We start from the raw sequence: 13,783 nt of genomic DNA on the forward strand, positions 1-13,783 counted from the left end.
TAGTTATGTTTCAGAGCTGAGGTCAAATGCTATCTACTTCCAGTGTCTTCTCAGTGTTATATCGTGAGCTGCTTTGCAAATCCATAAAAAATACCCAGCATCACAGTTTCTGAGCCCAGGTGATAATGCGTGCATTCAGATACTGAGCATATCTCATGGCCTGTCCTTCTTACCTAGCTGTTTGCCTGCCTTGCTGATGAGATGCATCCATCCCAACCTCCTGAGTTTCTTGGACTGCAAACCCTTCATTTTTTATTTGTAGGGCTGTACTGCTACAGTGTGGCTTCTGTGTGTGCACCAGCACTGCTGGGAGCAGAGTGCTTTGTACCTTGGTTGTGCTGCTGCAGCCACCCGTCTGTCCTTGGAATGGCCATTGTGAGTGGCCAACGCACACAACTGCAAGTCTGGTGTTATACTGCATAATTAGTTTGAAACATAACATCATCTTCTATTTTTTTATTTGAGATGCTGTAACTTATGGATGCTCTAACTGCTGAGATTTTTTTTGGTACTTATGCTGATGGCCTCTGAACTATTAGTCCCAAGCTAGACCTGCTGCTTGCACTGACTTTTCTGTTAATTGTGCCAGTTATAAGACTGCTGTAAGACAAAGCTATGATTTTTGTCCTTCTGAAAATGAATACCACAAATAAGTAATGCAGAATAGTGTAATAGGCTTGTGGTACAGAAATGGTGTATTGTTTTTTTAATGACTGCAAACCTGGCAATGGCATTGAGCCCAGATTTTCTGTGTCAAAGCTGAAACCTTTCCTTCACTTTACAGAACAGTCTCTTTTATATTCAGTGCTGGCTTACTCCTCTTTGGTGTGCGGGGCTGTGGGTAGAGGTTTGTGTCTTCACTTTGCCATCTACCCTGAGGGGCTGCAGGCAGATAGGTTGGTTTTCTCTCTTACCCCCTGCCGCTACTGTTTTTCCTTATGTATTTGCATTTTCTGCTGTGCATTTGTTGCCAGCCTTGTAGCACAGCTAGTGAATCTGGCATCAGCAGAGTACACGAAACAACTGTATTAGATTCAACTTTGCTTAATGGTGCAGGTCCCACTGGGTTTTGAGCAGTGTTGGGTAGGTGAGTAAGAAAGATTTGATTTTAATGAGGGATGACTTGGCACCAGCATCATAACAGGTGCAGTAAGAGAATCTGGGAGTGAAAGAGTTAATTCATATTCTGTTCACAGAGATAGCTGTGAAAGAGCATATGCTGAATGTGCATTCCAGTTTCATTTTTTTGTTCTTATTTACAGTGACAAATAATATATTTCCCTTTAGCTTTGAGTGTTTCATAAACATAAAGCTGATGATGAATATGCAGTTTACACTCCAAAGGTACTGGAATCTGTGCAAGAAGGCAGAGCGTGGTGGGGTTCATAGCACACCGTGACCTCCGCTGTGATTATTAATCAGTCAGGCTTTCAGGGGCACATCCACCATCCTAGATACAGCACCTGCTTATTCCTCTCTCTTTTTCTCTGATAAATTTGATGTCTGAACTTCTGGGAAACACACTGTAGATGTAGATGTGTGACTTCTGTCAAAGGATGCTGAGTTCAATTTGCTCTGAATTCAGGTTTTAAAGGGTTTGGTAGACTCCTTAGTGGGTTCTTAATTTGAGTTGTAGTGTTTTATTACACACAGCCTGGTGTGGAAACTTACCAATGCTAAACAAGATCTCATCAGTCTCCAGGAGAGTAAGATCGGCAGTTTTGGGGGAAGTGGTCTGGTTACAAGTCTGGAAATCATGAGTGGAGTTGTGGGTTGTGTGCCTTATCAGCGTGTGGTGTTCTGTTAGAAAGCAATTTGCTCAGAGGAAAGGAATTACTTCGAAGGAATGGAAAGAGATTTGGGACTTTGAACAGGCTACTGGTTCATTCTGTATGAGAGCAGTCTGCCTTTCACAGAGTTGTGGTTGCACAAGATGGTGTTGTACATGAACAGAGCAAACGAGCTGCTCTTAAATTCCTTTGGCCTTCTTATGAACATGAGAGGAGACAAATGAGACAAATGTGCAACCGTACTGAAGCAATGCATTTTTTTCTGCTCAGAAAGGCACCCTAGTTCCAAGCATTAGAAAACAGCAATAATTTTGTTCAAGTGATCAAATTTGTAGCTTTTCTAGTATAAGTGATTTGAAATAAGCATCATCATCCTACTGACCTGTCAGCAGAAACACGACCATAGTGCAGAGCTGATTCTTAGCCAGCTCCCTAGGGTTTTTCTACATAGAATGAAAAGTGAGAGAAGGTTTCATTTATTATACCTCTTGCCATTGTCTGCACAACTGTAATCCTTAAGCACTAGAGCCTGTATTCCTGAACTTGTCTTTTTGGCAGGTGGAGGGGTATTTTGTCTTTGGAGGAGGTTACTGAGAAATAAGTCATGTGTTACCTTGTGCTTGAGCCACCACGGTGGCTTGCTGTCACAGAGAAAACATCATTGAGCAAGATGAGGGTGCTGTGTGCAATTTCCCTTGGTGCAGTAAATCAAATCTTTTCATTACCCCATGATAGACAGGAGAGAGACTAGTGAGTCCGCCCTGCTCGAGTCCATGTTTCCAAACCACTCACTTTTTCCTAACAGGATTTCTCTGTGGGAGGGTTGGTACGTGTGCTGGAGGTCTGTTCAAATCTGTTACTGCCTTATGACTCGTGGGCACAAACCAAAACAAGTTGCGATCCCCAAAGCTAAAAACTCCACTGCACGATCAGAGAGAACCACACTGACCATGGCTGGCCCCAAACGCACAAGTGCAACTGCTCTGTACATCAGAACCTGCTGCATAGCTGTATGGATTCATTCTTCTTGCCAGCTTTGGAGTCTGCTGTGGTTATGCCACTGCTTGCACCTTGAGAGAAATATGATGAGTGGAGGTGTTGAATTTTCCTGGAACTGACCACGGTGGAGAAATGCTGGCAGACCAGGGAGGAAGGTTATACTGATTTTCTGTATGATACACCTCATTTACAGCTAAGCAGGATTGAAGACTTAAGGGTTGTCACCCAGACACTTGTAAAAACATCTTGAATTCTTCTTAAATTAATTAAAAAAAGTGTTTTTTAAGAGTCTTAACATAAATACTTATTTTTGTGAATTTTTGTTTTCAGGATGAATAAGAGATACTTACGGAAAGCAACAAAAGGAAAACTGCTAATAATAATATTTGTTGTAACGCTGTGGGGGAAATTAGCATCTGGGGCAAATCATCATAAAGGTAAGAAATTCTGTTCTGTTCTATTATACTGTTGTATCTGTGGCCTCTGTCAACAAATTCAGAATTATCTAGTCTATGGGACCTTTTTTCCTTATGCGTATTTGTGTCTCCTGGTATTGGTCCACTAATCAGTACCAAAGGAGAGTTTTCAATGGATAGACTTGTATTAATTTCTTGAGAATCTAAGTATTTCAGTCCAGTGTTCAGCATTCTCTGATTTTAGGTCATTTTGTAATGATCATACAGTTGAAAAGATGGTAAAGATGGTAAAGTAAAAAAAAACAAATAATGAATACTACTTGTCTCATAAAAATAGGTATATCAGATAGCAGATATATGTGCTACAAATCAGTTCCTGGAATGAACCTTAGAAAGAAACAATTTTCAGTAACATGTGCTGCTACTGTGTGCAGTTATCTGTCAAGGCTAACTTCATGGATAATGTGTGCTGAATGTGATTGTTTCATCACCAAAAAAAGACCGTTGCTTTGCAGTGTTGTCTGTCTTCTATGCTTCATTCCTAACACCAGATTAGGAACTTTAATAGATTGTGGCAATGTGAGATTTGTTTCCTCTTGGTCATTCCAGCCCTTAAAATGTATACACACCAGCAGAAGCTGTGATAGTTTATTGAAGCTTGTAAAAAGGTCTCTTTTTTTGTGTGTGTGCTTCTGTGAAGCCTGAATGCAAGCAACAAGCTCTCTGGATTCATGTTCTAATATCTTCTTATAGGCCACTATAACTTGAAATGTGATCTGCAGTATAATATGATTTTGAAGTCCACTTCTCATGGTCGTATAGTGTCTGTTGGCTGTTTATCTGCTTATTCAAGATCAGAATAAACTCTAACAACTTGAGTAAAGTAAGGGTGGGACATGAACATTACCAGGACCTAAGGGGTTAAATACTGGGGAAGGTTTGCTACAACACCAGTCGGTTCATCTCTCTATGTTCATGTGCATTTTATAATGTTGCCTCTGATGACAGGATTTCATGATCAGGTATTTTATATATCCAGCTGCTAGATATTCTTCTGCTGTGTGAAGATATCTTTCTTCAAAATTCCTCACTGATTAAGGACTTTCGGATGCAGAGGCACTTTCTGAAAAGTCTTTTGTGAGTTGCAGTTTGGGTGCAGACAAAACAGGTTCTGATGTGATCCTGCAGGCCACCAAAGATGGGTGTCATGCCAGACAGGCACCATCCTGACAGCCTTTGTTCAGTCTTTGTTTCCCCTCTAAACCAGAATATGGATTTTTTCGGTGACTTGCCAGTTTAGTTGTCTATTGGAAAACAGCCAAGATATCATAGCCTAGTTTCAGAATTCCTTTGTCTTTAATTATCTTTCTTTAAAAATCAAAAAGGCCATCTCCAGACCATTTTGATTCCATCCACAATGGCTGGTAAAGCTGTGTTTGCCTCAATCCAATTCAAACTTTGCCAAAGTATGCTTGCTACTCTTTCTGAAAAACTAATGAGTAAAACCTGTCACCAAGTATTTCACGGAAACAAATTATAATCCTAAGGACTATTTGCGGAATTAGTGCTTCATAGTTAAAAATCAAATGATCACCCACCAATTTTAGCTTTCCAGATTATATTCATGCAGGGGAATCTCCAGCACAGCTATACCATTAATTATCTGGACAGTTACTTGGTGTTGGGGCCCCAGCCTTAGAGCAGAAATATCTTGTGAAATACTGAATTTGATGTTTTGAGATACAGTAAAAAAAATGCACGAGCTCCCCTGCAAAACCAGGTTATTAGCTGTAGGGAATTCTATACATTCCTGCAAGTTAACAAAAAGCTTTAGTTCTTTGTCTTGAAGTTGCAACTTTTCATGCCTTTAGCAAAATATGTGAAGAAGTCTTGCAGGGAACAATAATAGTAAGAAGCATGACTTGAGTGTTTAATGCAAGCAGAGCAGCGATTGTACATGTTCAGATTCTTTTGGAAAGAAAAAATACTCAGAAGGATTTTGGCTTGTGGATTTAGTAGATTTGCAAATCTGCTGCACTTACTGTATATGGGGGATTATTTTAAAAAGCACAAATCAGAGTTATGCAGCTCAACTACCATTGATTTCCATAGAAACTGGGACTCTACCTTCCCATTGTGCTACAGAAAATCTTCTCCCTGCTGTAATATCAGAAATAGACCTAAGGTGCATTCATGGAAACCTTGACCTTTGCACAGAGTTTCCAAATACTGAGAAATGTTCCAGTTTCTTCAGTGATAATTGTCCCTAGCATCATTAATCTTCATTTATAGAAGCGCTTACTAACATATTGACATGACAAACTCTAATAACTTTGAAGGAGCCCCTACAATTTCAAAGGTCGATAATCTACATTTTAAAAAATCTTTACTTTCCTATTGACTTAGTCATATTATGCATCAGCTGCACCAACTTCTAAACCCATCTCTTTTTCTGAAGGCTATTGTAAAAGCAAAGAAAAAGAAAAAGAAGGAAAGATCATCAATGTCTGAAAAATTGTTTAATGAGCATTCTGCTCGACAGACTTCAGCAGGGATATAAACAGATGACTCCGACAGGCCGTCTCTAGGCTTATTGCACTTATTTCAGGGATATGGCACAAATGAGAAATCCCAATTCAGCATCAAGAGAACAGAAGTCAAGGCAGGGCTTGGAGAACCAGGCTCTCAGGTCCAGCTGAGCAGCCACCAGGACTACAACCTGGGATTTCAGATTACAGCTTTTTGTTGTCAGCTGTGTGGGTGCCAAGTCCATCCATCTTTCTCTTGAGAAGACTGGTTTGAAGAGACTTCTGCTCCCTTTATCTTGGCTGGTTGTTAAAATTTCACCAGTCTGGACAGAAAGTCCAAGAGCTAAAAGAGATAAGCACTCACAGTGTTTACAACAAAACACAAAGTTCACTTTTCTTACCACACAGAGGATTATGAGTTCTCCTGCATAGTTCCTGGGTGTGAACATACTTACATTCAGTTTACCCTGTCTTCTGCAAAGCAACAAAGAAACAGGAACTCTGCTTTTTCATTTCGCTGGGGACCCTGATACTAAGGTCATGTGTGCTTTACCCAAGCACGTGCACCTATGAATCAGCCTGCAGTACCAGATCCCTTTGTGCTGCAGTAGCTGTTTATGAGAAGACAAGTAAAGAGTGGACTATCAGTCTCCAAAAGGATGTTGTCAAGGTTATGAGTCTAAAAACTGATATATCTTGAGGGTGGCTGAAAGATTTTTACCTCAAGAAATCCATAAGGTATTTTATTATAAGACTGATCCTGATCCTCGTACTCATTGCTAGCCCTTGGAAAACAAATAAAGCTGTGCAAACATATAGTGTTCACTGGCAGATATGGCAGGCAGGCATCAGTTCAGCATTACTGCCTGTTTGCTATTTCTGTCACAGGGAACATGAATTGATTTGGTGACTCGTGTACCACAGCCTGTGTTTAAGGTTCCAAGTGTGGGTCCTTTTGAGACGGAAATACACCAATAGCCCCTTACAAGCACTCGTCTGTAGACAAGAAGCTACTGCGAGACATGGTTTCTACTCTAGAACTAAAAACTCTCTCAAAATTCAGATTTCTTTGAGCTTTTTGTGATTACTAAGTCTTTTTTTACATTTATAATGCAGCAAGGTAATCTAAATAAATTAAGAGAGCTTTTGAATCTGAGCGTAGTTTAATATTCCTAAAATTTCAAAACAATAAACTTTATATTAAATTTGAAATCTCTGGACAAAATAAAAAGGTATTTAAATATATGATTAATGAAGAATGTTTACTAGCCAGAAGGAATTTGTTATTGATCCAGAAAATGCTCCAGGTAGGTAAATAAAGTAATGGAGTATTTTTGGACTTACTAGATGAAAAGGAATGATAATTTATTTTAATTTTAAGAATTTCCCTCAGAAATTGAACTTACTCATCTGATGCCTGTCATATAGCTAAAACAAACTAAACTCTTTATTGTTTGTGATGCAGAATTGCTGGTCCTACTTGTCTGTGAATTTGCACTAAATTAGAAGCCTGAGGGAATGTCTTGCTATTCACAAGGGGAAATGAATCTTGGTTTCTCCTTGCAGAGGAGTAGCTATTCTGAAGCCCACCTGAACGAAGGGGCCATGGAGGCTCTAAAACTGCTGGTTAGATCTCCCTTCCTGGAGGAGTCTGCCTTTGTCAGCTACCTTGCCAGGGCAGAAGCCCTGCTGGAACCGGTGGTGTGGTGCGGGATAGAGCCTGTGCCACGTTTGGGTCTGGAGTTTGGGAGTGGGTGTGACTGTGAGAAGCAAGAAACCCAGTGGTAGGGGTAGCACAATTTCAGGTTGAGCCGATGCATTTTTTGACAAGGGTGGGCTTTCATTAGTGGTCATCCTCTTCCTTGGTCACCAGCTCTTTCCTCTTGTTTTGTGAAAAGAGTACAAATAAAATGTGCAGGACAGTCCTGGAAAGCCTAAGGAACTGGTTGAATATTTTAAGTTTTTGTGGAACTGAGTTAGAAATGCCGCTGAATTGTAATAATTGTCCCCAGGTATCTTATTTTCTTTGGATAACTCATCATTTATGTTTGCTTTTGCAAGAGCTTTTAAGTCTTATGTCTAGATGTGTCATGTTTTCTATCAGGACAATGAACCAAAATGTGGCAAACCTTCAAGAGGGCTCCATACAGTGTAACACAAGTCCCACATGTGTTTGTCTCCCACAATGTAAAGTTTTATTAGAGGGCAAAATGTTGTGGTAATGAACAAACTCAATCAAATGTGATACCGTAGCCCAGTATGGGCAGTAGTACACCTCGTTGTGGAAAGCGAGTGGAAGGAGTGACAGCCCTTGCAGACAGATGGGGTGGTGCAAGTTCATTCTTTTGTCTTCTAGCATTCATCAGGGCTCTCTTAGCAAGTGCAGTAATGCTAACGCTGCACTGAATCAGCGTGTGACAGGCTCCTGGCTCTGCCTGACCCCTGGGCTGTGGAATTGATTTGTTCTGGGGAGAGATAACACAGCACTTTGTTAAAAGCTATGGTAATGGCCCACATGCGTTGCCTCAGTGCCCTCGTGCCTGTTTCGTGCGCAAGGGGTGAAATTCACTGGTGGGTTAGGGCAGCTGTTTAGATGCCTTAATAGGTGATTTATGTCATATTTGTCATTCTTTTGTATCACTAGGGCAGCGCGAGGGACTTGAGACATGCTGGTGAATCTTGTGCAATGCTTTCCAAACTCTTAGCATTGTGAAGTGTGCCTTAAAGATACTGTTGATCCTCTGATCTTGCAATAGATTTTCTCCTAGCCAAACTTTCTCGTTACAGTTACCCACTGGCTGATACTCATCTAGGTACCTGTGGGTAACACTGTTGCTGTACATGTGACTCCCTGTTCAGCTGTCAGTATATAAAGTCCAGTACTGGCTTGCACTCCCTGGACTCCCAGAACAAAACTTCATTGTAAGAAGTATTGTATATTGCAACTTGGGTAAATGTACCTTGAAGTTTACTAAAGACGATGCCTAAGTGGAGATGCTTCTGAGCACTGATAGTTAGTTTGCTCGTCTTGATTGGCTGTTTGCTGTATGTTTAAATTTGAAGCAACAGAGCAGAGGACATTGTTTTTCTTGTGCTGACTGCTTTCTATAGACCAAACGAAACTGTCTGAGTGGGCTGGGAGAAAGCCTCCAGAGGACATGGGTAGTCAGGTAAAAAAGGAGAGGCTAGCTTGCAGGCAGCCTACAGCGGGAACAAACACTCGGGGACAGCTGAGAAGGCTGATGAAGAGACAAACAGCTAGCCTTTTGAGGTGGTGAAAGAAAGGGGCTTAAGGAGCTAGATGTGACTGCGTTGAGGGGTTCTGGTCTGAGGGCAGACTTGGAAAGAAGAATCCGTCCTACCAAGGGCAGATTTGTTATAAGCTTTTTTATTTCTGTTCAGTTTTACCCACACCACTGAGTTTTCTCTGTTTTAAAATATATTTGTGTCTAGTTTATAATAATGACTTTGAATTATTAGTCCTGCTGAAGTTTCAGGGTACTCAGCAAGAAAAGGTCCACCATAGGCCTCTGATTGATGTATGAAAAATCATATCAAAAGTTCTTGAACGTTATAACAACTGGAACATTGCAGAATACGAGTAACCAATTTTACTACTGGGAATCACCCTGGAGGTTACAATCATTCAGAAGGGCTGGTGAAGGACTGTATCTGTCCTTTACTCTGGTGACTTCTTGTTGCATTAAGACTGTGCGGGTTACTGACAACAATGTTCAGAAGCTTGGGTGAATACCTGCAACACTTTGCAGCTGAATAATGTTGTCTATTTTACTTTATTCAGGCAAATTAGGGGGTTGCTTCTCATTTTGGTGTTTGAGATCTACATTCCTAGCATTTAGAGTCACAGCGTCTGGATAAGAATAGCCCTAACTGATACATGGGACGTCTCTGAAATATTCACACCTTTGCCTTTTCATAGAAGTGCCTTCATCATGAAGCTAAGGTATTTTAGTATGAATGTACCTTTGTTCTTTCTGTTGAGGATTTTACCCTGTGTCAAAGACAGCATTCATAATGCAGAAATAGAGGGTGTTTGTATTCAATTTTAAAAGCAATAAATACCCTTGGTGCAGAGGACAGAAAGTAGATCAGTCATCCCTCCTTCCAGCTAAGTAACTACTGGATAGCCACATGCTCCCTCTTGTTCTCCTTCCTGCCTAAAGAAGTCCCGCTGGAGGGACTGAAGGGATTCTTTGGGGACATAAAATAGGTGGTTTGAACCTCTTTGAGCTGAAGAGGGCACCGAATGCACTCCTCCTGGTTCCATAATGTAGGCTATAATATAAAGGATAAAAAGCAGCAGCAGTATCATCTTTCCCTCAGTTTGCACTTTTTTGAAGTGCCTGTACCATAACATTTGGTGAGGGATCTGACCCTGTGGGTAAATTGTATGTGTTCAACATGCACCTTCTGGATGTGTGGGCCTCTCAAAGCATGTGAGAGCTGTTCTGCATATTCCCAGGTTCTTGACTGGAATTAGGTAGGAGAAAACTCCCTAATATTTAGATGGGGGAAGTTGCAGGCAGGCAGAGGGAGGTGTGTGGGATGCCTTAGGGGCTACCAGGTGAGGCTGGAAAAGGTCAGTGGGGTCTGTCAGAATATTAGATGGAGGCATCCACTCATCTATTATCAATTTGTCAGTCCTGCATCATCAAACTCTTTTGTCATATTTGTGAAATGTCTCAAACGTGGATAATCTTATCTCTGGTGGAAGTTTGTCCCAGAGATACATTCTCTTAAATGAGAATGCTTTGTGTGCAGCTTTCTCTAACTTAATTCAGAGTGTAATTAATGTTTAAATATAGAAACAAAGGAAGACGGTAGTCATTTTAGCAGACATGGGGAAGAGAGATATTAGATATTCTTATCTAGTTTGGGCATTAATTGAAAGTTTCAGTTATATCAGGATCAGAACCTGATCCCAAAATTGCCATTTGCTTGAAGATAAAATAGAACAGTCAGTCAAACACTTTCATATCAGTATCTGCCACTGCAATCTAAAATGTTAATACAGTATCTGTTAGAATTCAGTAGATAACATTCCTTGGCCTTCTGCCCGGGTATAAAGGAAAATAATTTTCTCTGATTGCCAAGATGCCAATAGTTCTGATGGTTCAATGGGACATGGGTGCAGAAATCATGGCAACAGCAGAGTTATGCCTATTTCCTCTCTGTGCTGCCAGCCTCATCGCAGCAAATGGCTGCCTGCATTTTTGGCCCCATTCCCACCACCAGCTTGACGATGAAACTTGGCTGTCCTTGACGCAGCCGTGGAGAGAGATGTTGCAGAGTCACAGTGAGATATCATGCATTTTCCTTTGTACTGGTCACTTAAAAATATTTATGTTTACATTTGGCAAGTATGGTTTCCTGGTGTTAGTTTCTAAGACAAGTAAAAGGGAAGTGCATAGCAGTTCTTTGTTTTTGGCCTGATCTTGTAATCCCAATGTTAATTTTTTATTACCTTTCCATGAGTGAGTACTCAGGATCTTTTCCTTAAATACATTCAGATTTTGTGTTGTAGTGGAAAGGAGATGATTGCATAAAAGTTTATGTTATTGTAAAAGTTACATAGTTGATTTTACAGTTAGAAATGTTTGAATTTTTTTGCCTTTTCATTTATTAGTAATGTTATCTTCCCTTGGCTAGCTGGCCCACCAATCAACTATTTTTTTAGCTAGTTTGTGTTTTGGAAGATTAAGCTTTCCTTTGCTTTTTTGTTAGGAAAATATTGTAAGATGTTAGGACTGAAAAAACACTGATAGTATGCTTACCCTGCTGTTACTTTTTCCTGTCATGAGTAAATGTTGACATTTCTCTAATACTCTAATCAGATCTACTTTTCCACTTTTATATTTTTGGTTTCAAATTAGTCCTGTTGATTTGTTATGTATCCTAAGTAATGCAGTCAGCTAGATTCCTTTATCCTTATACCTAGGAAAACACAGTGCTTACATTTACATGCCACAGTTTTGACTAAACCCATAAAAATAGTATGAAAGAAATTGTTAGCCCCCCTAGACCCTGTTCAATTAGTCTCAGTTAAATAGTACCGCACTTTTGGGTCTGTTGATCAAAATTTTCCTTGTTTCATTAACTTGTTAAGTGTTCAATTAATATAGCATATGGTAGTATATTTTTGTTAGCATTTCCAAATTTAAAATATTATTTTCTGGGCTTACTATATTATTACTTACTGCCTTAATATTCTGAATTTTTCGTTTGCCTAAATGTATATCATGTCATAGATAATGTCTTAAATAAAATTTTCCTTAGAGTAGAAAAGGAAAGCAACAGGTGTTGGATGCAGCTGTCATCAGGGAGGAAAAGAAGGACCGTTTAGTGACCTGGAGACTCCTATCATACACCATGAAGCAGGATGCTATGCCACAGTGAGCCAGTGGAGTTGCTGCAGCTGCCTGTGCCCACTCCCCAGACCCTTCTGTCCTTCTGGAAACATTTGTACTCATTCACTATATTGGCTACACTGTCTTTAAAGAGAATCCTTCCAGTACAGACAGGTAGTATAGGAGAAAATTATTACAAAATTTTAATGGTAAATATCAGAGTGAGTTTACACAAATAAAACCTTTTGAGGAAATGCCATTCTCTGTCTATTTATATAAATACTTAACACTGATAACAAGACTCTACTGAGTTACTCCAAATGTGTGAATCCTTTTGTGCAGAAAAGCTCTGAATGTGCCTTCTGGTTGAAGTTTCCAGCCTTGGAATTTGACATGCATTGTAGAAGAGCTGTGTCCGGGTCTCCTGATGGCTTTGAAGCTCAGATAGTAGGATTATCTTGAGGTATATTGGAAGGTCATGACTAGTACAAAGTTTATGTCCAAGACCCTGAAGCTAGCTTTCTTTGGTGGAGAAACCAAGCAAATTTTTCTCCACTGGTCTGACAACTTTGTTTTTTTAACCTCTTTTTCCTCAAGAGAAACGCTCATAAAATTTTATTAATGTCTGGGACTATCAAACAAGAATAGAATTGAAAATAAAACCTGAATAGTTTACAGTTTCCCTTACATTATGTTTCCTCCAAATTCAACATTTTAAGATCGTGTCATTTTATAGGTCAAATATAATGGATCAATATCACATTATAATTAGAGTCTGATCCTTAACAGTATCCAGATATGTAAGATTACTGTAATGGCAAGATTAGGGCCAATTCTATCTTCAAAGTCTAGATCTGGTTTCAGGTATGGAGGCCATATATTCCAGTGCTGGTCTTAGGGTTTTCTGCACTGCCTCTCAGGCTTTCCAGTATATATTCCATACATCCAACATACATACCATACATGCCGCATGAGGTGACTGCCCCATGTGTATGCTGGTATCCACTGCACACCCCCCTTATCTGACTCCAGGGATTTCACATATTCAGGTTGAGATGTTTGTGCCTGGAAAATCACATCGCATGCGGAGATCATTTCTATAGCATTCAGGGGATATGTTAATGTAACTTTCAACTGCATTAATTTTCTGCTGATCATTTCTAAAGACTATGCCCTTCTCTCTTGACACCCTTCACTGAATTTACTCTATAGCAGTGTTAAGTGATTGCTTGTACAATGTCATATTTTAGAACAGCTGTTCTTTAGTCACACAAGTGCCAAGGAAATGTTCAGAAACAGTCAGCTATTCTGGGAAATAGCAGGAGAAAAATCCTTTATGTGTTTTGGGTTGCAATTTATAAAGTTTCTTTCTGAACAAAAATTTTTAATTCTGTTCTTTGGGGGATTTAGGGGGATTTACCATTTTAAGGCTCACTGGGGCAGTCTTCCACTGTGATAGAGATTTAGAATCATAGGATCATTTAAGTTGGAACAGACCTTGCAGATCATGAAATCCAACCGTAAAGGCTTGATGTAAATTTGTGAAAGGGTCTCATTGTTTTGGAAGATAAGGGAATTGATTTGAGCCCAAGCTGCACAAACCAACAGCTCCAAAGCAGGAAAGCCTGTGTCTGTATGCATGCGTATGTGCATGCATGTGCACGCAGAGATATGAGAGACTT

The 13,783-nt window shown here is 40.0% G+C and overlaps 1 protein-coding gene across 9 annotated transcripts in view; it reads left to right on the plus strand.

Annotated features, from left to right (window-relative positions):
• The window catches only part of TAFA2 (TAFA chemokine like family member 2), a 204,884-nt gene that overhangs the window by 143,459 nt on the left and 47,642 nt on the right, over positions 1-13,783 (plus strand). For all 9 annotated transcript variants that reach the window (XR_012764817.1, XR_012764816.1, XR_012764822.1 and 6 more), the window contains one exon: positions 3,120-3,226. Coding sequence is in view for 1 of the 9 variants with exons in the window: in XM_075428674.1 (XP_075284789.1) it covers positions 3,121-3,226 (106 nt within the window). In the remaining 8 variants the exon portion in view is untranslated. The remainder of the gene's footprint in view (positions 1-3,119; positions 3,227-13,783) is intronic.

This window comes from Opisthocomus hoazin, chromosome 8 (assembly GCF_030867145.1).
Source record: "Opisthocomus hoazin isolate bOpiHoa1 chromosome 8, bOpiHoa1.hap1, whole genome shotgun sequence".
In the NCBI taxonomy this organism is placed as follows: Eukaryota; Metazoa; Chordata; class Aves; order Opisthocomiformes; family Opisthocomidae; genus Opisthocomus; species Opisthocomus hoazin.